Here is a 27676-nt window from a genome sequence, read left to right as displayed (position 1 = left end):
TTAACATTCCAACATTTAATGCAAATTGTCAAAATTGGTGGCAGAATGTTTATACTGCCCAGGAGCTAACCTCAGGTTTACAGTAAAATCTCCATTAGTCCAATCGCAGGGCCTCTGTTAATCGGAAGGATTTAATTTGCTGACTCTCAGTTCCCGGGGGGAAGGTTTAGGCGGGTGGACAGTTTCTCGGAAGTGACGAAAAATGGCAGCGCCGAGTCTAGCGATGGCGCCTCACGACGAGGCCTCGGTCGAGTTGGCCTTCGTGGAGCCAGCGGCTCCGGCGCGGCTGTTGAGCTCACAGTTCCCCAGTAAGGTGGGCGGCCGGCCGGCATGGCTGAGTCTTCAGCTCCCGGACCCCGAGCGACTGTTATGCGGCGGCTGCACGCGACCGATGGTTTTCCTGCTGCAGGTGTACGCGCCGCGGGACCGCGCATTTCACCGCGCGCTCCTGATCTTCTGCTGCGCGGTCCCGGCCTGCCCGCGCCGCCGATTCGCCGCTTTCCGGAGCCAGCTGGGGCGAATCAATGACTTCTACGAGCCCGAGCCTGAGCCCGAGGCGCTCCCGGGGACTAGGCCCGGTCCCCGGCTTTGCCGCGTGTGCGGAGCCTCGGCGCCCAAGAGTTGCTCCCGCTGCCGCTGGGCCCATTACTGCGGGAAGGAGCATCAGAGCCTGGACTGGAAAGCGGGGCATCGAGAGGCCTGTGGGCGGCCGGGTGAGTGATGGAGCTCGGGGACCGCCCAACAGAAAACACTAACTCACTGATAGTTTACTGGTAGTTAGTGATAAACCAGTAACCCAGAGATTGGTGTGTGAAGAGAAAGAAATTGGTGAAGACCGATGTAGGTCCCTTACAGTCAGAAACGGGAATTTATAATGGGGATCAAAGAAATGGCTGACCAACTAAATACAAGATGTGGAGGTGCCGGCGCTGGACTGGGGTGGGCATAGTAGAAGTCTCACAACACCAGGTTAAAGTACAACGTGTCTATTTGAAATCACAAGCTTTTGGAGTGCAGCTCCTTCATCAGGAGCATGGAGGGGCAGCGCTCAGAAAGCTTGGGATTTCAAATAAACCTGTTGGACTTTAAACCTGCTGTTTTGAGACTTCTTACCGTGCCAGCTAAGCACATACTTTGGTTCTGTCTTCACAAATGACATACCCAGGTTTAATGAGAGGGAGGAACTGAAGGAGATCAATATTGGTAGAGATATGGTATTGGGGAAATTGATGGGATTGAAGGGTGATCAATCCCCATGACCTGATAATCCAAGAGCATTTAAAGTGGCACTAGAAATAGTGGATTAATTGGTGGTCATTTTACAAGATTCTATGTTCATACAGATTTGAGGTAACTAATATAACCTCACTATTTAAAAAGGGAGGTAGAGAGAAAACATCATTGTCAGCCTCACGTCAGTAGTGGGGAAAATTCTAAGGTGCATTAGAAAATATTTAATAGCAGAGCACTTGGAAAACAACGGCAGGATTTGACCGAATCAGCAAGGATATACAAAGAGGAAATAGTGTTTTACAAATCTGCTGGAATTCTTCGAGAATAGTAGAGTTGACAAGGGGGAACCAGTGGATGTGGTTTATTTGGACTTTCAGAAGGCTTTTGACAAAATCCCACATGAGAGATTAGTGTGTAAAATTAAAGCACATGGGATTGGGGGCAGTGTATTGAGATGGATAGAAAACGGTTGGCAGACAGGAAACAAAGTATAGGAATAAACGTCTCTTTTTCTAAGTGGCAGGCAATGACTAGTGGGATACCGCAGGAATCCGTGCTAGAACCCCAACCATTCAGAATATATGTTAATGATTCAAATGAGGGAGCTAAATGTAATATCTCCAAATTTACAGGTGACACAAAGCTGGGTGGACGGGTGAAATATGAGAAGGATGTAGTGATGCTTCTGTGTGATTTGGACAAGGTGAGTGGGCAAATGCATGTCAGATGCAGTATAATGTGGATAAATGAACGGTTATCTATTTTGGTGGCAAAAACAGGAAGGCAGATTATTATCTGAATGGCTATAGATTGAGAAAGTCCTTGTACACCTAGGTCTCGTTGCGCTGCGCTCTGAAAGCTTGTGACTCCAAATAAACCTGTTGGACTTTAACCTGGTGTTGTAAGACTTCTTACTGTGCCCAACCCAGTCCAACACCAGTATCTCCACATCATGAAAGTAAGCATGCAGGTGAGACCGTTGGTAAAGAAGGCAAATGGTATATTGATCTTCATAGTTAGAGGATTTGAGTATAGGAGCAGGAATGTCTTGCTGGAATTATACAGGGCCTTGGTGAGACCACACCTGGAATATTGTGTGCAGTTTTGGTCTTACCTATGGAAGGATGTTCTTGCTATAGAGGGAGTTCAGTGAAGGCTGATTCCTGGGATGGCGGGATTTGATGTATGAGGCGAGATTAAGTTGGTTAGGATTATACTCGCTGGAATTTTGAAGAATATGGGGGGGGATCTCATAGAAACCTATAAATTCTAGCAGGACTAGACAGGATAGATGCAGTAAGGATTTTCCTGATGGAGGGTTTGTCCAGAACCAGGGGTCACAGTTTAAGGATATGGGGTAAACCATTTCGGACTGAGATGATAAATTTCTTCACCCAGAGAGTGGTGAGCCTCTGGAATTCGGTACCACAGAAAATAGTTGAGGCCAAAACATTGTATGTTTTCAAGAAAGAGTTGGATAGAACTCTTCGGGTTAAAGGGATCAATGGGTATGGGGTAAAGGGGGAACAGGTTACTGAGCTGGATGGTCAGCCATGATCATGATGAATGGAGGAGCAGGCTCGAAGGGCCGAATAGCCTCCTCCTGCTCCTATTTCCATGTTTCTACTGGGGAGCTAGAGATGGTGTTTGTATTGTAGTGAAAGAGGAGGGAGTTGAGACACTAGATCAGATAATTTATAGAGGAGGTATTAGAAAGACTGAATGTATTCAATGTTGATAAGTCACCAGGATCAGATTGCTGAGGATACTGAGGGAAGTGGCCATAATTTTCCAATACTCCTTTGATAAAAGGGTGGCGGCGGGGGGTGGCAGGTGGGTGAGAACTGTAGAATGAAAATGTTATACCTTTGTTCAAAAAAAAAATGTTGGCTAGCCAATTAAATCTTGGTGATAGGAAAGTGCAATTGAAATGATAATCCAAGGCTAAATTAATTCACGCATGTCCAAATGACTGGATAGTCAGCATGTTAAAGAAATATCCTGTTAAACTAACTTGAGTTTTTTGATGAGTTAATAGAAGGTGGATGTGGGTAAAGTTGTTGATGTGGTGTACAAGGACTTCCAAAACTTTCCACAAGTTTGTGTTGCACCCTTTCTTCTGCTTTAGTGCTGCTTTAAGACTCCCGAGCTTTGGACCATTTCCATTGATTGAGCCATTATGCTCACAACCAGTAATGAGTGTTTCCAAATAATGTTGAGTTGTCAGCAGGGCTGGGACAATGCGGTTGGGTGGGTGTTCGCAACTGGGTACTGTACATGCAAGAATAAATCAGACTGTTTCTCCTGAGTTACCAGCAGCAGTGCCCAGACAATCAATCTTCCATTCCGATAGATCCTGCCCAAAGTAGGAGAATTGTGAACCATAGGCTCTTCCCCATAGGGCAACAACTCGCACCAAAGGCTGTGGCCATTTCCTTAGGCACCAGTGCTGAGTGTTAAATGCCTGGTATTTTTGTAGGTGAAGCAGCTGGCAGTTTGTCTTCTCCCAACATCCTTTTCCCAGAGTTTGAGTTGGTGATGGAGCTTGAGGACTCGGAAGATCAGAAGCTAGAAAATCTCAAGTGTGTAGAATCCAAGTCGGCAGCAGAAAGTGGTAAGTGAATACTTGGATTAACAGTTTACTTGTATCAACTTTACTTGTATTGCTAGAATCCATTGTTAAATAGGTTAGAGGAGGACATTTGAAAATCGCGAGGCCAGGCCGAGTCAACATGGTTTTGTGAAATAAATTGTGTTTGACTAATTCATTAGAGCTTTTTAAGAAAGTAGCAAGCAAAGTGGATAAGGGGGAATGCACTGTATTAGGATTTCCAAAGGTATTTGATAAGATACCACACCAAAGGTTACTACACGAGATAAAAGCACTTTGATATTGGGAATAACATGTTAGTATGGATGAAGGATTGGTTAACTAACAGGAAGCAGAGAGTCGGGGTAAATGGGTCTTTTTCTGGTTGGCAGGATGTAACCACTGGAGTGCCACTGGGTTTGGCCCTCGGGTCCCAACTATTTACAATCTATATTCACGACTTGGATACAGAGATAGAAGGTACTATAGCAAATTTTGTACATTACACTAAAATAAGTGGGATAGTAAGTTGTAATGAGGAAATAAGAATGCACAAATGGACATGGATAGGTTAGGTGAGTGGGCCAAAATTTGGCAGATGGAATTTAATGTGGATAAGTGCGAAGCTATCCATTTTGGTAGCAAAAATAGAAAGGCAACTTATTATCTTAATGGAGAGAAACTTCAAAGTGCTTAGGTGCATATAAATCTGGGTGTCTGCGCATGAATCATAGAAAAGTAATATACAGGCACAGTGGGTAATAAGGAAGGCAAATGGAATTTTCACCGTTACGATATGGCAGATTTCTTGCAGTAACTCAGAACCCATGGGCCAGTTCAACCAGGAACATTCCTCGTCACAATGGACGTCTCGGCACTCTACACCAGCATCCCCCATGACGACTGCTTTGCTGCAACAGTCTTAGTACTCAACACCGACAACTGCCAATCTCCAGAAGCAATCCTGCAACTCATCCGCTTCATTCTGGATCACAGCGTCTTCACCTTCGACAACAAGTTCTTCATCCAGACATATGGAACAGCCATGGGGACCAAATTTGCCCCTCAATATGCCAACATCTTCATGCACAAGTTTGAACAAGACCTCCTCACTGCACAGGACCTTCAACCAATGTTATACACCAGATACATCAATGACTTTTTTTTCCTTTGGACCCACAGCGAAGAATCACTGAAACGACTACACGATGACATCAATAAGTTCCATCCCACCATCAGACTCACCATGGACTACTCTCCAAAATCGGTTGCATTCTTGGGCACACTCAGCTCCATCAAGGACGGTCACCTCAGCACTTCGCTTTACCGCAAACCCACGGATAACCTCACGGTGCTCCACCTCTCCAGCTTCCACCCTTAACACATTAAAGAAGCCATCCCCTATGGACAAGCCCTCCATATACGAAGGATCTGTTCAGACGAGGAGGAGCGTAACAGACATCTGCAGACGCTGAAAGATGCCCTAGTACGAACGGAATATGGCGCTCGACTCATCGATCGACAGTTCCAACGTGCCACAGCAAAAAAACCGCACCGACCTCCTCAGAAGACAAACACGGGCAAATTAGCTTGGCCAATCCACCTACCCTGCACATCTTTGTGTTGTGGGGGTGAGACCCATGCAAACCTGGGGAGAATGTGCAAACCCTACACGGACAGTGACCCAGGGCCGGGATTGAACCTGGGACCTCCGAGCAGTGCCAGCCACCGTGCTGCCCACATTGGGACCTTTTCCTGATATATACTAATGAATATTCATGAAGGCCTACCTTCTCTTTTTTAAATATATTTTTATTGAGAATTTTTCAACACAATTTTCCACCATACAAACAAGCTCCCCCCCCCCCCGTTACAAAGAAAGACAAAAGAAAGATAGCTCGCGTAGCAAGACATGAACATGGCAAGTCAATACGATCCAGAACTTTGTACATTGGATTCTTCCCGTATATGTCAGTTTTCCAGATCATTCATGTGTTTTCTTGCTCAAATGAAATGAAAATCGCTTATTGTCACAAGTAGGCTTCAAATGAAGTTACTGTGAAAAGCCCCTAGTCGCCACATTCCGGCGCCTGTTCGGGGAGGCTGTTACGAGGAATTGAACCGTGCTGCTGGCCTGCCTTGGTCAGATTTCAAAGCCAGCGATTTAGCCCTGTGCTAAAATGCCCCCGCCCAACCCCCCCCCCCCCCCCCCGTTGCTGCTGCTGCTGTCCGACCTTCATCTAACGCTCCGCAAGATGGTCTAGGAACGGTTGCCACCGCCTGTAGAACCCCTGTGCAGACCCTCTCAAGGCAAACTTTATCCTCTCCAACCTGATAGACTCTGCCATATCATTTATCCAGGCTTCCATGCTGGGGGGGGGGGGGGGGGGGGGGGCTTCGCCTCTTTCCACATTAACAAGGTCCTTCGCCGGGCTATTAGGGTCACAAAGGCCAGAATGCCGGCCTCTTTCGCCTGCTGCACTCCCGGCTCGTCCACTACTCCAAATCGTGCTAGCCCCCAGCTTGGCTTGACCCGGACTTTCACCACCTTAGATACTGTTCCCGCAACTCCCCTCCAGTGCCGGGCATGACCAAAACATATGGACATGGTTCGCCGGACTTCCTGAGCACCTCCCACATCTGTCCTCCACCCCAAAGAACCTACTCAGCCTCGCCCCCATCATATGCGCTCTATGAACCACCTTAAATTGTATCAGGCTAAGCCTGGCACACGAGGAAGAGGAATTAACCCTACTTAGGGTATCAGCCCATATCCCCTCCTCACTCTCCTCCCCCAACCCCCCCTCGACGCGGGAAAAAGCCCACGCTTTCCTGAACCAGCCCCGCCCCTTGTGGCGCAGCTCTTGTTGCGGCCATTATCCCAGATCCCTCATCCCCGAGTCTCGCCTCCCTCCAGCACCGACGCCCACATTCCCCATCATCTCGTCTACAGAAAAGAAAAAAGGAATTTTAACCAGAACTCTACCCACATCCCCATCCATCATCCCACCCATGAAGTATTCTTTACCCATATTTACAACCCCATATACAACCAACATCTCCCCCCACAACCACATCCCCTCAGTTTGAGTCCAATTTTTCCGTCTGAATAAAGGTCCAAGCCTCTTCTGCCGTTTCAAAATAATGGTGTCGGTCCTGATAGGTGACCCACAGTCGCGCAGGCTGCAGCATGCCGAACCTGACTCTTTTTTTATGCAGCACCGCCTTGGCCCGGTTGAAGCCAGCTCTCCTCCTTGCCACCTCCGCGCTCCAATGCTGGTAAACTCAGATCACCGCATTCTCCCATCTACTGCTCCGCACCTTCTTGGCCCATCTCAGCACACTTTCTTTGTCCGCGAAGCGATGGAACCTTGCCCTTGGCAGCTCATCAGCCTTGGGTCTCCTCGCCAGGACCCGGTGAGCCCCTTCCAGCTCCAGGGGGGTCGGAGAGGCCTCCGCACCCATCAGCGAATGGAGCATCGTACTCGCATACGCCCCGGCATCAGCTCCCTCCACTCCTTCGGGGAGACCCAGAATCCGGAGATTCTTCCTCCGCGACCTGTTCTCCAGGACCTTGATTCTCTCGGCCCACCTCCTGTACACCGCCTCGTGCGCCTCCATTTTTACCGCCAGGCCCAGGATCTCGTCCTCGTTATCATTCGTTTTATCTCTCACCTCGCGAAGCTCCACCGCCTGGGCCTTCTGGGTCTCCTTCAGCCCCTCTATCGCCAACAGCATTGGCGCCAGCACCTCCTTTTTAAGCTCCTCCACACAGCGCTTAAGGAACTCCTGCTGGTCCGGCCCCCGTACTGCTCGATCTCCGCCCTTCGCCATTTGCTTTTTCCCCCTCGTTTTTGCCGCTGCTCCAGAGCTTCTTTTCCTGCCGTTCCACCGCTAATCTCGGCAATATAACGTAAGGGGGGACCTTACTTCACCTTCCCACACGGGATTAAATCAAAAAAGTTCCGTTGGGGCTCCTCTGGAGAGCCCAAAAGTCTGTTATCGCGGGAGCTGCCGAAACCTGCGGCTTAGCTCCGCATCGCCGCAACCGGAAGTTCAAGGCCTACCTTCTCAACCCTAAGGTGTGGTGATCCTCAGGTTAAATCACCACCAGACAGCTCTTCCTCCTCAAAGAGGAAAGCAGCCTGTGGTCATCTGGAATGATGATGACTTTACTTTTTTTTAACCAATATTAATGATCCAGATCTTGGGAAAATTTCAAAGTTTGCGGCTGATGCAAAACTTGGAAGTATTATAAATTGTGAAGAGGACAATGTGGAGATTCAAAAGGACATAGACAAGTTGGTGGAGTGAGCAGATGGGTGGCAGATGAAGTTCAATGTGCAGAACTGAGTTGATGCATTCTGGTCTGGAGAATGTGGAGATACAATATAAAATATGGCCAAAATTATTTTTTCAAAGTGCCCAATTTTTTTTCCAATTAAGGGGCAATTTAGTGTGGCCAATCCACCTAGCCTGCACATCTTTGGGTTGTGGGGGTGAAACCCATGCAAACACGGGGAGAATGTGCAAACTCGGCGCCGTGAAGGGCCAAAATTCTTAAACGGGGTACAGGAGCAGAAGGGCCTGGCTGTATACGTGCATAGATCATTGAAGGTGGCAGAATAGTTAAAGCATATAGTAATCTGGGCATTGTTAATAGGGGCATAGAGCACTAGTGCAAGAAGGTTATGCTGAACTTGCACAATACACTAGTTAGACCTCAGCTGGAGCATTGTGTACAGTTCTGGGTGCCACACTAGGAAGGTGTGAACACATTGGAGAGAGTGCAGAAGAGGTTTACAAGAATGATTCCAGGGATGAAAAACGTCAGTTATGAGGATAGATTGGAAACTGAGGTTCAAGGAAAATTGGACTGGTGTCCGTGACTTCATTCCTTTGGGCCCCAAACTCTGTTATATCTCCAACAGTCTTTACTATTTACTGCCTGCTCTGGTGCTATTTACCAACATTGAATCGGGCAGGGCAGTGAAACTGACTGGATTGCTTCGTGGAGATGGACCAAGTGGCCTCTTTCTGTGCCATGAATGATTGTATGACACCAGTGAATGTGACTCAGGTTATTGTTGTTTATAATATACTCTTGATTCATCGATGAAGATCAAATTCAATGAAAAATGAAATGAAAATCGCTCATTGTCACAAGTAGGCTTCAAATGAAGTTACTGTGAAAAGCCCCTAGTCGCCACATTCCAGAGCCTGTTCGGGGAGGCTGGTACGGTAATTGAACCGTGCTGCTGGCCTGCCTTGGTCTGCATTAAAAGCCAGCTATTTAGCCCTGTGCTAAACCAGCCCCTTCCAGCTTTTGCTTAATGTGCAAGGGTGAGAGATATCTAACCTGTGTTATCCTTTCAGTTATAGATTCAGGAAAGGGACAAATCTGAAAAGGCTAAAGGGCTACCTTGTATTACACTTCCTTTTCCCCAAAACCTACATGTTGGGAATTCTAAAATCCTCGGCAGCAAAGTAATTACTCTGCTGGATTGTATCTGTACCTGCTTTCCAATTTGGTGTTTGACCACCTCTGCACCTCAAATACTTGGGAGTGTTGATGAGTTCGAGTAACAACTTGCCTCCATGGCGTTTTCAGATTGTGTGACTGAAGCCATAGACGAACAGGAGCTGGAGGCCATGGCAAAACACGAATCAGAGGAAGACCGCATCTTTGCTAAGTTTAAGAGGAGGATAGCACTGGCGCCTGATCAGGTACATGCGTCTTGTACTGTTTCCTTCTTTGCTCCTGATTTAAACTGGTTTTATTGAGTTTTACAATGTCACAATGCAAAACAGTAATAGAACATAGAAAATACAGCACAGAACAGGCCCTTCGGCCCACGATGTTGTGCCGAACCTTTGTCCTACATTAATCATAGATTATCATTGAATTTACAGTGCAGAAGGAGGCCATTCGGCCCTTTGAATCTGCACCGGCTCTTGGAAAGAGTACCCTACTCAAACTCAACACCTCCACCCAACACCGAGGGCAATTTTGGACATTAAGGACAATTTATCATTGGCCAATTCACCTAACCTGCACATCTTTGGACTGTGGGAGGTAACCGGAGCACCCGGAGGAAACCCACGCAGACACGGGGAGGACGTGCAGACAGTGACCCAAGCCGGAATCGAACCTGGGACCCTGGAGCTGTGAAGCAATTGTGCTATCCACAATGCTACCGTGCTGCCCTTAAGAACAAATAAATCTACACTATATCATTTTACCGTAATCCATGTACCTATCCAATAGCTGCTTGAAGGTCCCTAATGTTTCCGACTCAACTACTTCCACAGGCAGTGCATTCCATGCCCCCACTCTCTGGGTAAAGAACCTACCTCTGATATCCCTCCTATATCTTCCACCTTTCACCTTAAATTTATGTCCCCTTGTAATGGTTTGTTCCACCCGGGGAAAAAGTCTCTGACTGTATACTCTATCTATTCCCCTGATCATCTTATAAACCTCTGTCAAGTCGCCCCTCATCCTTCTCCGTTCTAATGAGAAAAGGCCTAGCACCCTCAACCTTTCCTCGTAAGACCTACTCTCCATTCCAGGCAACATCCTGGTAAATCTTCTTTGCACCTTTTCCAAAGCTTCCACATCCTTCCTAAAATGAGGCGACCAGAACTGTACATAGTACTCCAAATGTGGCCTTACCAAAGTTTTGTACAGCTGCATCATCACCTCACGGCTCTTAAATTCAATCCCTCTGTTAATGAACGCGAACACACCATAGGCCTTCTTCACAGCTCTATCCACTTGAGTGGCAACTTTCAAAGATGTATGAACATAGACCCCAAGATCTCTCTGCTCCTCCACATTGCCAAGAACTCTACCGTTAACCCTGTATTCCGCATTCATATTTGTCCTTCCAAAATGGACAACCCCACACTTTTCAGGGTTAAACTCCATCTGCCACTTCTCAGCCCAGCTCTGCATCCTATCTATGTCTCTTTGCAGCCGACAACAGCCCTCCTTACTATCCACAACTCCACCAATCTTCGTATCGTCTGCAAATTTACTGACCCACCCTTCAACTCCCTCATCCAAGTCATTAATGAAAATCACAAACAGCAGAGGACCCAGAACTGATCCCTGCAGTACGCCACTGGTAACTGGGATCCAGGCTGAATATTTGCCATCCACCACCACTCTCTGACTTCTATTGGTTAGCCAGTTCGTTATCCAACTGGCCAAATTTCCCACTATCCCATGCCTCGTTACTTTCTGCATAAGCCTACCATGGGGAACCTTATCAAATGCCTTACTAAAATCCATGTACACTACATCCACTGCTTTACCTTCATCCACATGCTTGGTCACCTCCTCAAAGAATTCAATAAGACTTGTAAGGCAAGACCTACCCTTCACAATCTTTTACACTGACCCATAGCATGACAATCCCATTATATATGGCCAGATGGGAGATTTAAAGTGGAAGAGGGGTTCATTTTATAGGCTCAGGTATGATTGGAAGACCAATCGCATCACAGCTATATAGTTCTCGCCTCCCATTTGCTAACTTTTGGGGCTTATAATGTTCACTATTTACTGCTGCTTCAATAAAGTTTATAAGTCAAAACTGAGCAAAACTAAATATTTTCCTTATTTCTTACTGCGGAATTAATGTTTAGAAACTGCCGAAGAACCAAAATGATTTCTGTTCCAATGCCCCAAATAGCTGTTCAGTAAATTCTAAGTTTGACTTAACCTGAAAATACAAGATGAGCTTTAGATGGGTGAATGCATTCCACGCTGTCAATGTTCCTTTTTGTAGGTGCTGCGTTACTGCAGAGGGGGATGTCCATTGTGGGTATCTGGGGAGAACATTCCCTCCAAAACAGATATCCCCAACTGCCCATGTGGAGCCAAGCGGGAATTTGAATTTCAGGTATGAATTATTTTGTTAACCGATCACTTTAAGAAACAGTGGACAAATTAATGGGATTTCATCACAAGGAAACAATGAGGGTTAACAGAACAGTGAGTGTGTATTTTAAAATAAGTTTTATGTCTATATTAACAGAGAGATGACAGCTGTACCTTAATTTGTGGTTTTGTAAGATGGTGATTTCATAATGGGGAGGTGATGATGGCATAGTGTTATTGTCACGAGACTAGTAACACAGATCCAGAGAAATGACAAAGGGACTTGGTTCAAATCCCACCATGGCAGATTGTGAAATTTGAGAATTCAATTAAAATCTGAATTAAACGTCTTAATGATTTAAAAAAAAAAAAAATTAGAGTACCCAATTCCTTTTTTCAATTAAGGGGCAATGGGTTGTGGGGGTGAGACCCACACAGACATGGGGAGAATGTACAAACTCCACACGGACAGTGATCCAGGGCCGGGATCAAACCCTGGGGAATCAACCCTGGTTCAATGAAACGGGCAAGCCAGGAGCAGCACCAGGCATATCTAAAATGAGGTGTCAAACATGGCGACACTTGCACACCAAACAGCATAATATTGTATTTGCAAAATCTCAGAAACTTTCACCAGCTCACTTACTCAAAGATTTCACCTAGGTGTCTTTATTATTTTTACATTTTTTAATATAAATTTAGAATACCCAATTAATTTTTTTCAATTAAGGGGCAATTTAGCGTGGCCAATCCACCTACCCTGCACATCTTGGGAATGTGGAGGTGAAACCCACGCAAACACTACTTGCCATCAAAAACTGCCCAACCTCAAACAAACCATTGTCGCAGCAAACTACCCAGCCTTCAGAACAGCGACCACGACACCACACAACCCTGCCATGGCAATCGCTGCAAGACGTGCCAGATCATCGACATGGATACCACCATTACACATGAGAACACCACCCACCAGGTACGTGTTACATATTCGTGCGACTAGGCCAACGTGGTCTACCTCATACGCTGCAGGAAAGGATGTTCCGAAGCATGGTACATTGGCGAGACCATGCAGACGCTGCGACAACGGATGAACGGACATCGCGCGACAATCGCCAGACAGGAATGTTCTCTTCAAGTCGGGGAACACTTCAGCAGTCAAGGGCATTCAGCCTCTGATCTTCGGGTAAGCGTTCTCCAAGGTGGCCTTCTGGACGCGCGACAATGCAGTCGCCGAGCAGAAACTTATAGCCAAGATCCGCACACATGAGTACGGCGTCAACCAAGACCTTGGATTCATGTCGCATTACATTCATCCCCCACCATCTGGGTTAGCGAAATCCTACCAACTGTCCTGTCTTGAGAGAATTCACACCTCTTTAACCCTCCCTCCAGTTGCTCCGTCTGGACCTGTAGACTTAATTACCTGCAAAGACTCTCATTCAAATGTATTCTCGCATTCTTGCGTCTTTGACTTTGGCTTTATACATGTTTCTGGAACCCACCTCTTTCACCTGAGGAAGGAGCAGTGCTCTGAAAGCTAGTGATTCAAAACAAATCTGTTGGACTTTAACCTGGTGTTGTAAGACTTCTTACTGTGCTCACCCCAGTCCAACGCCGGCATTTCCACATCATGTCTTTATTAACGAGGAGAACAAACCACAAACTCAAGTTCAAATTCCACAATATTTATTTCACACAATTAACCCTTAAATTACCCACAAAATGCACGAGGTACCCAACATCGGTGTATACTACCCGCAAAGATGGCTTGGTAGGGCTATGGATCTGATCACTACATTCCTCTGGTCCGTCTTCACGAAGGTGGTTCTCATTGGTAGTCCCTTCATTCTTTGGTCTGGTCAAGATCACCTCCCACGCTGAGTCATTGCTGCCGAGGGCTCTGGTGCCTACTTTAATCCTCTGCTGATTTCGGGCTCTTTTTCCACTTCCTGTGGCCTTTTGTCAATGAGGTGTCGAAAGGGGCTTTTAATGTCCAATGATCTGATTGATGCCTGGTTGCCAGGTCACCTGGGCCCGCCCCAGTGGCCTTATTTGCACATACACCTTTACCAAATAAGAATTCCCGCCGCCACCTATGTGCCCGATAGTCTGGCCCGGCCTGGGCTTGCAACAGTAGGCCGGTGCATATCAATCGGATCGATTTATCTCTTGATGGCCGTTTGACAGGGCAGTCCGCACATGTCTTGGCAGCATGTCTGACCTCTAGTGTATTTGAACTTGGCCAGTTCGAATTCCCATGAGGCTGTGCTGAAGTGACTGGCTTGTTTTACAGTGCCCAATTCTTTAATGTAAAATTGCCTATTGGGCCTAAGTGGTAGGTCACCACAATAAGCAACAAGTGATAGGCAGAGCTAAGGGATTCTACAACCAACAGATAATATCTAAGCTCTTCACTCCGGCCACATCCGGTTGTGAATGGTGGTGGACAATTAAACAATTTGCTAGAGGAGGAGGCTCCACAAATATCCCCATGTTCAATGATGGGAGACCCTTGCACATCAGTGCAAAATATAAGGCTGAAGCATTTGTAACAATCAAACGCCATGGGTTCTGGCAATAGTACTGAAGACATGAGCTCCAGAATTTGGCGTGCCCCTAGCCAATTTGTTCCAGCACAGCTACAACACTGGCATCTACCCAGCAATGTGGAACATTGCTCGTATATGTCTTGAACACAAAGCAGGACAAATCCAATGTGGCCAATTGCTGCCCTATCAGTCTACTCACGATCATCAGTAAAGTGATGAAAGGGGTCATCAGCAGTGCTATGAGGTGGTACTTTGCTGAGCAACAACCTGCTCACGGACGCTCAGTTTGGGTTCCGCCATGTTCACTCAGCTCCTGAACTCATTACAGCCTTGGTTCAAACATGGGCGCTGGACTCCAGAGGTGAGCGTGATTGCTCTTGACATCAAGACAGCATTTGACCGAGTGTGGCATTAAGCAGCCCGAGCAATACTGGAGTCAATGGCAAGGAGAAAGTTCTCCACTGGTAGGAATCATACCTAGCATAAAGGAATATGGTTGTGGTGGTTGGCGATCAATCATCTCCGTTCCAGGACATCACTGCAGAAGTTCCTGAGGGTGGTGTCCTAGGCCCAACCATCTTTAGCTGCTTCACCAGTGACCTCCTTCGATCATAAAGTAAAAAGTGTGAATGTGCAAACAATGTTGAGCATCATTTGTCACTTCTTGGATAGAGAAGCAGTCAATGTCCATATGCATCAAGACCTGGACAACATCCTGGCTTGGGCTGCCAAGTGCCAATAACATTTGTACCACACAAGTGCCAGGCAATGACCATCACCAACAAGAGAGAATCTACCCATTGCTCCATGACATTCAAAGGCATTCCCATCACTGAATCTCCCACTATTAACATCCTGGGGTTTACCATTGACTAGAAATTAAACTGGACCATCCCATGGTTCGGGATGGCCAATTAATGATATCCTGGCTTGCAGTGCCCACATCCCACAAATGAATAAAAATCTTGAAGTCCACACCGAACACCTGTCATTAATTTCTCATTGGGTTGGACATTGCAAGGGGGGAAATTCTGCATTCTGTCCAAGAAAGCTTTAGTTTTTTCTCTCTTTTTCAATATAAATTAGAGTACCCAATTTTTTTTTCCCCAATTAAGAGGCAGTTTAGCGTGGCCAATCCACCTACCCTGCACATCTTTTGGGTTGTGGGGATGAGGCCCACGCAGACATTGGGAGAATGTGCACACGGACAGTGACCCAGGGCCTGGATCGAACCGGATCCTCAGTGCCGTGAGGCAGCAGTGCCGACCCAAGAAAGATTAAGTTATCTTCTTTTAGACAATTCTTAATACCAAAAGCTTGGTGAAAAAGGAACGTAATCAGCATTTATATGGCTCTGTCAAGGTTTGCTTTAATGCTGCGAGAGAGCACTTTGCGATGTTTTACTATATTAAAGATGCTACATAAATAAAGTTTTATTGTTGTAATGGTTTAACAAAATAATAAAGGACGATGTCGCTAGAAACATAGAAAATAGGAGCAGGAGGAGGCCCGTTGGCTCTTCGAGCCTGCTCTGCCATTAATTATGATCATGGCTGATCATTCAACACAATAGCATAATCCCACCTCGCTGCCCCCCCCCCTCAATATCCTTTGATCCCCTTTGCCCTGAGTGCTATATCTAACTGCTTCTTGAAAACATATAATGTTTTGACCTCAACTATTTCCTGTGATAACAAATTCCACAGGTTCACCACTCTCTGGGTGAAGAAATTTCTCCTCATCTCAGTCCTAAATGGTCTACCCCGTATCCTCAGACTGTGACCCCTGGTTCTGGACACCCTCACCATCGGGAATATCCTTCTTGCATCTGCTGTGTCTAGACCTGTTAGAATTTAGCAGGTTTTATAAGATCTCTCCCCCCGCCCCCCCCAACAACAACAACCCCTTCAATCTTCCGAACTCCATCAAATACAATCCTAACCGACTCAATCTCTCCTCGTATGCCATTATCGGAATCAGCCTGGTAAACCTTTGCTGCACTCTCTCTACAGCAGAACATCCTTCCTCCGATAAGGAGACCAAACCTGCACCCACTATTCCAGATGTGGCCTCAACAAGGCCCTGTATAATTGCAGCAAGACGTCCCTACCCTGTACGTGATTCCTCTTGCTATGAAGGGCTACGTACCATTTGCCGCACTTATCGCCTGCTGCATCTGCATGTTTACCTTCAGCAACTAGTGTAACAGAACACCCAGGTCCAAGCACATTCCCCTCTTCTAATTTATGGCCATTCAGATGATAATCTGCCTTTCTGTTTTTGCTACCAAAGTGGATAACCTCTCATTTATCCAAATTAGCTGCATCTGCCATTCACTTGCCTGCTCACTCAACTTGTCCAAATTACACTGGAGGATCTCTCCATCATCCACACAGCTCATCCTCTCACCATACAAATCAACTCAATAAACAACCACACTCTGCCTGACGCCAACCGCCTCCCACCCTCAATCCTTATAAAATAAAACAAATCGACAAAAGCCTTCCACCTCTGGATGAACCCCTCTTCTGATCCCTCAGTGAACTTGACCTTCTCCAGCCTCGGGAATTCTGCCAGGTCGCTCACCCACACTCCCGCTTTCGGTGGCTCTTGAATCTTGCCACCCTAGCAAAATCTGTCTCCAGGCTATCCGGCATGTCAAAGGCCTCTCTCACCCCCTGGACTCCCGGGTCTCCTGACACTCCAAATATTGCCACCTCTGAACTCTGAACCACCTCCACACCCGGCACCTCAGACATCATGTGTCAGATGTCCAAGAACCCCTGCCAGAACTTGGACACACCCAGAAAATGTGATTTGTGGGACCTCCTGCACACCGCCCATACCTACCCTCTTCCCCCGCAAAGAACCTGCTCATCCTTGCCACCGTCATGAGTCCTGTGCACCACTTTAAACTGGATGCAGCTTAACCTCGCGCATGACGAGGACACGTTCACACTCTGCAAGGCCTCAGCCCACGTCTCGGCCCCCACCCCCCTCCCAGCTCCTCCTCCTATTCACGCTTATATATCCCCCACCAGGGCTCCCTCCCACTCCATCAATTCCTTATAGATATGAAACACCTTCCCCCTCCCTTATTTTGACAGCACCTTGTCCTGCAACCCCAAGGATGGCAGCCCAGGAAAGGACGGCACCTCTCTACTTAAAAAGTCCCAAACTTGCAGGTAACTAAAGCTATGCTCCCTGGCAACTCATACACCTCCTCCAGCCTCGCAAATTTGCCACCTATAAACAAGTCCCTGAAGCACTCAATCCCACTAGCCGCCACCCACTAAACCTCACTCAAATCTATGGTTATTACAGATCGGCACCCACGCCGAGGCACCTTCCAGCCCTCAAAAAAAAGTATCTCTACACAATGCTGCCTCCACCTGCCCCCATATCGACCCTCTTTTCTCTCTCTCTCTCTCTCTCTCTCTCTCTCTCTCTCTCTCTCTCTCTCTCTCTCTCTCTCTTTCTTCTGAAAACCGGCCAAATTCCCCCAAAATCTCTCGTGTTGCCTAATGGGTCGTCCGATTACAATGAGACCATGTCCCCCCCCCCCCCCCCCCCCCCCCCCCAATGTCTTCCTCCTGGCAACCCCCCACTTCACTCCCGTTAACCAGTCCGCCCAACTAGCACAGTGGCCTCCTACAACCCCTCTTCCCTCCATAAGACATAGGAGCAGAATGAGGCCACTCGGCCCATCGAATCTGCTCCGCCATTCGATCATGGCTGTTATTGTCTCATCCCCATTCTCCTGCCTTCTCCCTCCAGTTCTCTTCTCTCTTCCCTTCTTCCCCCACCCGCCATCGACCCCCAACGTGTAACAAAAGACACACTCACCATCACTGCTCCCCTGACCAGTCCAAGGGATTTTCACAGTAACTTCATTGCAGTGTTAATGTAAGCCTACTTGTGACAATAAAGATTATTATTATACTTGCAATGTCCCCCTTGAGCGACGCAGCAGGCTCACCATCTTCCCCGTTGAAAAAATACTCAATCCACCTGCAATTTCTTTCTCTCTGCCAAAAGACCTGGTGTTGGGGCAATCGAGCATTGGCAATTCACCTCAAGGATGGAAACCACCAGCCTCTTTCCCGATTTATCCTTGTATGCGGTTCCGTGTCCTATCATCAAAGCTCGAATGATACACTTGCCCCACTATCCTTTCCGTAGCCTTGTTTGATCTTTGACTCAAATGGGTCTACGGTAGAAAAACAAGATCAGCTTTCAAATTTTTCACATGGGAAAACACCTGGGAACTTTTAACTGGGCCATTTAACCCCCTCACATTCCATGTAACCAATTGGACAGTGGGCCTCTGGAACCACTCTTCTCCTTCCCTATCCCTCCCCAGGATCAGCCATATTTTCCCCTATCCCATGAGGCAATCCGACAGGGCCGCAACCTGCCTGCGCCAGCTCCAGGCCCATTCAAGATGGCCGCCATTATCCCCATCAAGGCAGTTAAAAAACAAAGAAACTGTCACTGTCAGCAAACTACTCCTCTTCCTGGACCCGGCACTGGACCGGTCTAGGTCTAGATCGGGTAAGAAGCCGGCAGCGGCTAAGGTCCTGAGGGGGTTCATGGACCAGATGGGGGGAGTGGATCTGTGGAGATTCGCTCGGCCAAGGACGAAGGAGTTTTCTTTCTTCTCCCATGTCCACAAAGTGTACTCGCGGATTGATTTTTTTTGTGGTGAGCAGGGCGCTAATCCTGAGAATGGAGGGGGTAGAGTACTCAGCCATTGCCGTCTTGGACCATGCTCCGCACTGGGTGGAGTTGAGGTTGGGGCCGGAGAGAGGCCAACGCCCTCTATGGAGACTGGACGTAGGACTATTGGCGGATGAGGAGGTCTGTGGGCGGATTAGGAGGAGTATCCAAAGCCATGTGGCGACCTATGATACTGGGGCGGTTTCAGTGAGTATGGTCTGGGAGGCGCTGAAGGCAATTATCAGGGGGGGAGCTAATTTCTATCAGGGCCCACAGAGAGAAGAGGGATAGGATGGAGAGGTTGGTGGGGGAGATACTTAGGGTGGACAGGAGGTATATGGAGTCCCCTGAGGAGGGGCTGCTAAAGGAGTGCCGGAGCCTGCAGGCGGAGTTACCACAGGGAAAGCAGAGGCTCAGTTGAGGAAGTTACAAGGAGCGGTGTACGAGTATGGGGAGAAAGCAAGTAGGATGCTGGCGCACCAACTACGGAAGAGAGAGGCGGCCAGGGAAATTGGGAGAATTAGGGACGGGGGGGGGGTAACACGGTCCTGAGCTCGGAAAGGATCAATGAGGTCGTCAAGGATCTTATGGTAAATTGTATGAGGCAGAACCCCCGGAGGGGAGGGAAGGGATGAAGCAATTCTTAGACCAACTGAGGTTTCCGAAGGTGGAGGAGGAGCTAGTAGTGATTAGGGGCCCCGATTAAGTTGGAGGAATTGGTTAAAGGTTTGGAGGGTATGCAGTCGGGCAAGGCCCCTGGACCGGGCGGATATCCTATAGAGTTCTATAGGAAATTCTCAGAGCTGTTGAGCCCGCTATTGCTGAGAACATTCGGAAAGGGAAACCCTTCCTCCGACGATGTCACGGGCCTTGATCTCGCTCATCCTTAAGCAAGATAAGGACCCGCTGCAATGTGGCTTCTACAGGCTGATATCGCTCCTTAATGTAGACGCCAAGCTGTTGGTCAAGATCCTGGCCACTAGAATTGAGGACTGTGTCCCGGGGGTGATCAGTGAGGATCAGATGGGGTTTGTCAAGGGCAGACAGCTGAACACGAATGTGCGGAGGCTCTTGAACATGATCATGATGCCCTCGGAAGGAGGGAATGCAGAAATGGTGGCTGCAATGGATGCGGAAAAAGCCTTCGATCGGGTGGAGTGGGAGTACCTGTGGGAAGTGTTAGGCAGATTTGGATTTGGCGAGGAATTCATAGGGTGGGTCAAATTACTGTATCAGGCCCCGTAGTGAGTGTGTCCACGAACCGGCTGCGGTCGGAGTACTTTAGGCTGCATTGAACCCTGGCAATCGAGCTGTTGGCCATGCTACCGCTTTCCCTGGCGGGCAGGGTACAGTCCGTGACGATGACGGTCTTCCCCAGGTTCTTGTTCGTCTTCCAGTGCCTTCCCATCCTCATCCCCAAGTCCTTCTTCAAGTGAGTGAACAGGATTATCACGGGATTTGTGTGGGCAAACAAGACCCCGCAAGTTAAAAGACTGTTCTTAGAGCGCAGAATACAGGACAGGGTGGTCTCGGGCATGTTGGTAGGAGATGGAAAGGTATCAGACATATACCAGGAGCTGCAGGAGGCGGAGGAGGCCTTGGCGGAGGAGCTGGATGAGGGCCTATGGGTGGATGCCCTGGGCAGGGTCAATTCCTCATCTTGTGCCCGGCTTAGCCTGATTCAGTTTAAGGCGGTACACCGGGCGCACATGACAGCGGCAAGAATGAGCAAGTTCTTTGGGGTGGAGGATGGGTGTGTGAGGTGCTCAGGGAGCCCAGCAAACCATGTCCATATGTTTGGGGCATGCCCGGCACTTAAAGAATTCTGGCGAGGCTTTGCAAAGGCTATGTCCAAGGTCTTGGACACTCTGGTAAAACCGAGCTGGGGGATAGCAATATTTGGGGTGTCAGAAGATCCGGGAGTGCAGGAGCTGAAAGAGGCCGGAGTTCTGGCCTTTGCCTCCTTGCTAGCCTGGAGACGGATCTTGTTAATGTGGAGGGACGCGAAACTCCCAAGTGTGGAGACTTGGGTCAGTTACATGGCTGGGTTTCTAGGTTTGAAGAGGATGTTTTGCCTTGAGAGGGTCCTTGATGGGGTTCTCCAGGCGGTGGCAACCGTTCTTTGACTTTCTTGCGGAACGTTGAGTGAGGAGGTCAGCAGCAGCAGCAAATAGGGGGCGGGGGTGGGGGTGGGCCTGTGTGGGTTGTGGATAGATTTTTCTTGTAAATGGTAGTTATCCCACCTGGTTTTGTTATGTTAATTCTTTTTTTGTTTTTTGTTGCCTTTTGTTTAGTAGTGGTTTTGTAAAAATTCTGTAAAATTTTGAATTAAAATATTTAAAAAAACAAAAACAATGAACCGACAGCAAAGACTATATTACTCAATCCCGCCCCCCGCGCCCCCCCCCCCCCCCCCAACAAAGTAATAGTCTGCCTTGTAGGTAACCGTAAGATGAGCTGGGTACACCATCCCACATTTCCATTGCTCTTATAGAGCATGCCTTCTTGTCGGTTTTGCCCCAGTGTATTCTGATGGCATGGTCCTACCATCTACAGTCATGGTGGTCCTTTGCCCATCTCGGGACCCGATCCCCTGATCTGGGCTTCTGCCTCAGTAATCGATGAGCCCAGTCCAATGGGCAATTCAGAGGCAATGGAAAGGGGGGAACTTGGAACAATAAATATCAATAGGGAAATGGTACTCAGCAAACTATTGGGATTGAGAGCAGAGACGTCCCCCAGTACTGATGCCATACATCCTAAGGTATGAAAGGAAGTGGCACCGGAGATAGTGGATCTATTGGTTATAATATTCCAAAATTCCCTGAACACAGGAATGGTTCCAGTGGATTGGAAAAATGCTAACGTAACACCCTTATTCAAAAAGAGAGGGAGGCAGAATGTGGGAAATTACAGACCAGTTTCTGTTGTTGGGAAATTGTTAGAATCAATTGTCAAGGAAGTAATATCAGGACTTTTGGAAAGTCAAAACCCAACCATCAGTCAGCATGGTTTTATGAAGGGCAAATCATGTCTGACTTTAAAAAAAATTTGTTTGTGGGTGTCGCAGGCTGTGACAGCATTTATTGCCCATCCCCAATTGCCCTTGAGGGGGTAGTTAAGAGTCAACCGCATTGCTGTGGGTCTGGAGTCACATATAGGCCAGACCAGGTAAGGTTTTACAATCTATATAAACGGGTTAGAAGGGGGCAGGAAGGTGGCGCAGTGGGTATCACTGCTGCCTCTTGCGCCAAGGTCCCAGGTTCGATACCAGCTCTGGGTCACTGTCCGTGTGGAGTTTGCACATTCTCCCCGTGTTTGCGTGGGTTTCGTCCCCACAACCCAAAGATATGTAGGTGAATTGGCCATGTTAAATTGTCCCTTAATTGGAAAAAATGAATTGGGTACTCTAAATTTATTTTTAAAAAAGATACAGGGTTAGAAGGTTCTATGGCCAAATTCGTAGATGACGCAAAAATAGGTGGGACCGTAAGTTGCAAGGAGTTAATAAGAATATTACATATGGATAGGTTAAGAGTGGGCCAAAATGTGGTAGATGGTGTAAAATGTGAAGTCATGTATTTTGGTCAGCAAAATGGGAAGGCAACTTATTACCTAAATGGGGAGAGACTTCAGGGTGCTCTGTTGCAGAGGGATCTGGGGGTCCTCATTCATGAGTCACAGAAAACGAGCATGCAGGTACAACAGGTAATAAAGAAAGCAAATTGAATGTTGGCATTCATAGCTAAAGGAATAGAGTATAAAGGTAAGGAAGTGTTGTTGCAACAATGCAAGGCATTGGTGAGACCACACCTTGAGTATTGTGCACAGTTTTGGTCCCCTTATTTGAGGAAAGATGTAGTGGCACTGGAAGCAGTTCAGAGGAAATTCACTGGATTGATTCCAGAAATGAAGGTTTTGACGTATGAGATTGAACAGTTTAGGCCTATACTCTCTCGAGTTTAGAAGAATGAGAGGAGATCGAATTGTGGTACATATAATGATAAAAGGTATGGATAAAGTAGATGGGATGTGGATGCTTCCTCGTGAGGGGCATTCTAGAACAAGAGATCATAGTCTAAGGATAAGAGGTAGTAAATTTAAAACAGAGTTGAGGAGAAACTATGTCTCCCAAAGTGTTGTGAATCTGTGGAATTCACTACTCCAGAGTGTGGTGGATGCTGGGACAGTGAGTAAATTTGAGGAGTTAGACAGATTTTTAATTGGTAATGGGTTGAAGTGTTATGGAGAATGGGCAGGATGGTGGAGTTGAGGCCAGGATGAGATCAGCCATGATAGAATAGCGGAGCAGACTTGATGGGCCAAATGGCCTAATTCTGTATCTTATGAACTTATGAATCCCTCGGTCCTCCTTTGCTGAATTCTAAACTGCTCCCAATCCTCAGACCTGTTGTTTTTCTTGAACAATTTATATGCTTCTTCCTTGAATCGAATACTATCTCTAATTTCCCTTGAAAGCCATGTTTTGGCCACTTTTCCATTTTACTTATGTGCCAAACAGGAATAAACAATTGTTGCAGCTCCTCCATGTGCTCCTTGAATTGTTTGCCATTGCCTATCCACCATTATCCCTTTAAGTAACATTTCCCAATTGATCAAAGCCAACTTGTGCCTCATATCACCATAGTTTTCTTTATTAGGCTTCATGACACTGGACTCTGAATCAACTACATCACTCTCCATCTTGATAATTTTTATACAATAGTCGCATATCTATTTTGCCAATGATTCTGTTCTCATTACATACACAGTAACCAGTTTAGGATGGTCTGTTCTCTAGTTGGTTCCTCAATGTATTGGTCCAGAAAATCATCCTGTATACACTCCAAGAATTCTTCCTCTACAGTATTGTGACTAATTTGATTTGCCCAATCTATATGAATCACCCAGAACTACAGATGTTCCTTATTGCATGTGTCTCTAATTTCCTGTTTAATGCAATTCCCAGCATCACCACTACAGTTTGGGATTCTATATACAATGCCCACTAATGTTTTTTTCCCCTTGGTGTTCCTTAGTTCGACCCATACAGATATCACATTGTTGGAGCTAATATCTTTCCTCACTATTGCATTAATTTTCTCTTTGACCAGCACTGCAACCCCACCTTTTCCTTTTTGTCTATACTTCCTAAATACTAAATAGCTTGACGTTCAGTTCCCATCCCTGGTCACTCTGCAGCTCTGTCTCCCGATTCTATCATACCCGTTTACATCTATTTGCATGATTAGTTCATATTTTTGTGAATGCTGTGTGTTGAGGCAGAAAGCCTTTAGACTTGTCTTTTTAACATTACTTGCCCCACTCCCAACATTTTTCACTGTGACCCTATTTGAATCTGGCCCTTGGTTTCTCTGCTTTTCACTTTTCTTATTCCCCTTTCAGTCTTTTGTTTTTGTCCTCGATTCCTCCTTGGTAATGGCTTTGACTTTCAAAGGAGACTTATGCACTTGCTTGGCATCGGTGGTTTGACCCAGATATTCAATTGAAGATTGGAAAAAAATCACCTTTTTGGACTCTGAGGAGTGTGGCATCTAGGTTGTGGAGATGTTCTTCCTCATTCTTCCCAGTAACTAAAATGTCATCTAGATAACACTGAAATCCATAGCTTGTTGGAACAATGCGGGTACTGAAGTAATGTCTTGTGTCACAATCATCAAAAGCGGTTGTGAATCCTGATCCACGTTCATTTGAAGATACACTTGATTGAGGTTGATTTTACTGAAGTGTTGGTCTCCAGCGAATAGGTCATTGATCAGGGCTGGAGGGTACTGCTCTGCAGACAATACAGGATTAATAACTACTTTAAAATTGCCACAAATGCACACAGTTCAGTCTTTTTTTCACCATGGGGCATAATCCCATGTTAACAGGTTCAAGGACTCCGGTTCTGACCAGCCATTCTAATTTGGCCTCTCCCTTGCATCTGATTGTGTATGGCACTGACCTAGCTTTTAAGCCTCTCGCTTGATTTTCTTCCTTGATCTTTACCATTGAGATAGCACTTGTGCTTCCTAACTCACCTGCAACCTTTGCCTGAAGCTGGTTTCTTTTTTCAACAAGTGTATGCAATGTGGCTCTTGCAGCCCCAATTTCTGCACACGATGCATTTGCGCCAGCAATCACTGCTAAGTGCCCAGTTTTTGCACACCCAAATGAGTGTGTTTGCATTCAGGTTTCAGCTGACATCTTGTGAATTTGTTGCTTGAACCAACAGTTGGGCTACTTTGGCTGCTAATTCCATGGGATACAGCAAATTCCAAAGCTTTCTTTAAAGTCAGATTGCTTTCAGTTATCGACAGCTTTTGAATAACTTCACACCTAAATGCACAGAGTAATCTATCCCTGATGGGTAGCATTGAACACATGCCTGAATATTGGGACTTTTGCTTTTTTAAAAAAAGTATTTTTATTCAAATTTTAAATACCAAGGCACAGGGTGAAGAAGCTGACCTCCACCCCAACAAAGCCTGCCGACATGGTGCTGAAAAACAACCTCCAAAATGTCTCCAACTTCGAGCATATGATTAGCTGGGCTCCTCCCACAGTTCACAAATATCCTCTACTCCCTCAAACAGCTAGTTTGTCCTCTATTTAGGTACGCCCTGTACCACCTTTAGCTGCATCAACCTCAGCCTCACAATTTCAACCTCTGCAGCAGTTTGCACCACATTTCCCAATGCCATTCCCCAACTCCTCCTCCCACTTGACAGTAAGCCCCTCCAAAAACACCTTATCCTCCCATAAAACAGACTGCCCCACCCTCTAACCTCATCACTGACAACACCACCGGATGTAGGTGCTACTGAAAAGTTCGGAAACACCTTTTTCACAAAGTCCCACACCGTCATGTACCCAAAACCCTCCCCACATGGGAAGCCAAATGTCAACTCCCTCAAACCGCCCTTCCAAAAACAAGCTGTTCTTCTCCATCACCCCTCTTTCCTCATGCCAGAAACCTTGCATCCTTCCTCCCAGGCTCAAACCCATGGTTCCCTTAGATCGGCATCAACCTTGACCCCGCCCCTAACTTAGTGCTGCTGAAATTGCTTGTATCTGCTATTTTGAACAAAATAGTCACATCTGTATACAAGCGCCAACGCTCTATGTTCAAACTGTCCCACGGTGCTAAAACCCCCCATATTTCTCTGCCTACACACAGATCCTTCGGTGCCCCTGTTCAGCTACAAGACTACTGGTGAGGAAACAGAACGTGGTGGTATGGTAAATAGTGAGGAGGAAGCCTTAGATTACAGGACAATATTAATTGGCTGGTCAGATGGGCAGAACAGTGGCAAATGGACTTTAACCCTGAAAAGCAAGAGGTGATGGATGTATTTTGGGAGGACCAACAATACAACTGAATACACATTGAAAGGTAGGATGGTATGAGGGACCTTGGGGTGCAAGTCCAAAGATCCCTGAAGGCAGCAGGATGGATAGATAGGGTGGCTAAGAGAGCATTAGAGGATACTTGTCTTTATTAGCCAGGGTATAGAATGCAAAAGCAGGCAGGTTATAACAAAGCTGTGTAAAATGTTTGCTGGGCTGCACCGTTTTGTTGCCACACTAGAGGAGATTCACCAGAATCTTGCCTGGAGCATTTCAGCAATGAAGAGGGGATTGGCGTTGTTTTCCTTCGAGCAGAGGGCTGAAGGAGGATCTGATTGTGGTGTAGGGGATTTGAGGAAAAGCTTTTTTCGCCCCAAAGGGTGGTAGAGGCAGGAACCCACAATATTAAAAAGCATTTAAATGAGAACTTGGGTTTCAAGTGCCGGAAAATGATATTAGAATAGAGGTGCTGAATGGCCTTTGTGGTGTATAACTGACTCTACGAGTCCTTGGTTAAGGAGGTTAAAACTGCAGAGTAAACAATAAAAGATTTACAACACAGAGGGGCCATTTAGCCCATGTCTGCACCAGCTGAAAAATCTAGCTTTGCAGGTTACATCATTCCAGTTCACGATCCAGATTTCTTTATTGCAAGGAGAATGGTGTTAAGGCTAACATATCATTTTGACTGAAATACATTGCTATACCCTGCACACAATGGTGATCAGGGAATTTGTACTTAGAAGTTTAGTGTTTGCATAGCTGAAATCAGCTAGTAGGAGAACAAAAAAAAAAAAAAAAGAATTTCAGCCACTAATTTTCACAACTTTATTTCAGGTGATGCCACAGTTGCTTAACTACTTGAAAGTAGATTGCCTCGAAGAGAGTTTGGATTGGGGAACCCTCAGTGTTTACACATGTGAACAAAGCTGTGACCATGGCAACGAGTATAGTACAGAATTTCTCTGGAAACAGGATTTCTCTGCAGAACAGTATTAATTATCCATAGTTTAAAAGCATCTTTTCCCCTGACAACACCACAACCTCCCACTGAAAACTATTGCTACTTATTTGGGAGAGATCTGGTTTATGGGAAGGTTTCAATCTCATCACACCTTTGCCCACACCGGGTCTACCTGCTGATTGGATTTTAACTATTCACTGCATGGGGACCATTATGGTCCAAGATCGATACTGCTGACATTTCTAGGCTTTTACTGTCTGCTTGTTAAAGGTTCTGAATTGCATGTTTAAATTGTAATATACTGTACTGATGAATAAATGAGTAACTTAATATAATACAGTTTTTCACCTGCAGTCTTTTATGGAGGGGAGCAAAAGGAA

The 27676-nt window shown here is 46.6% G+C and overlaps 1 protein-coding gene across 2 annotated transcripts; it reads left to right on the top strand.

Annotated features, from left to right (window-relative positions):
* pdcd2 (programmed cell death 2) lies at window positions 1-27631 on the top strand. Of its 2 annotated transcripts, none has more exons than XM_072507385.1 (5): window positions 1-713; window positions 3713-3847; window positions 9435-9550; window positions 11620-11733; window positions 26163-27136. In XM_072507385.1, the coding sequence occupies exons 1-5, from the start codon at window positions 203-205 to the stop codon at window positions 26226-26228; spliced, it is 942 nt and encodes a 313-aa protein (XP_072363486.1). In that variant the 5' UTR covers window positions 1-202; the 3' UTR covers window positions 26229-27136. The 2 variants fall into 2 exon arrangements, with proteins under 2 accessions (XP_072363486.1, XP_072363485.1); XM_072507384.1 differs by lacking the exon at window positions 26163-27136 and adding an exon at window positions 27170-27631 and having other exon boundaries at window positions 54-713.
* Window positions 27632-27676: the final 45 nt, after the last annotated feature.

This window comes from Scyliorhinus torazame, chromosome 1, assembly GCF_047496885.1.
Source record: "Scyliorhinus torazame isolate Kashiwa2021f chromosome 1, sScyTor2.1, whole genome shotgun sequence".
NCBI classification, from domain to species: Eukaryota; Metazoa; Chordata; class Chondrichthyes; order Carcharhiniformes; family Scyliorhinidae; genus Scyliorhinus; species Scyliorhinus torazame.
The sequence above is the reverse complement of the archived record's forward strand: the minus strand, read 5'-3'. Positions and strand labels throughout refer to the sequence as shown.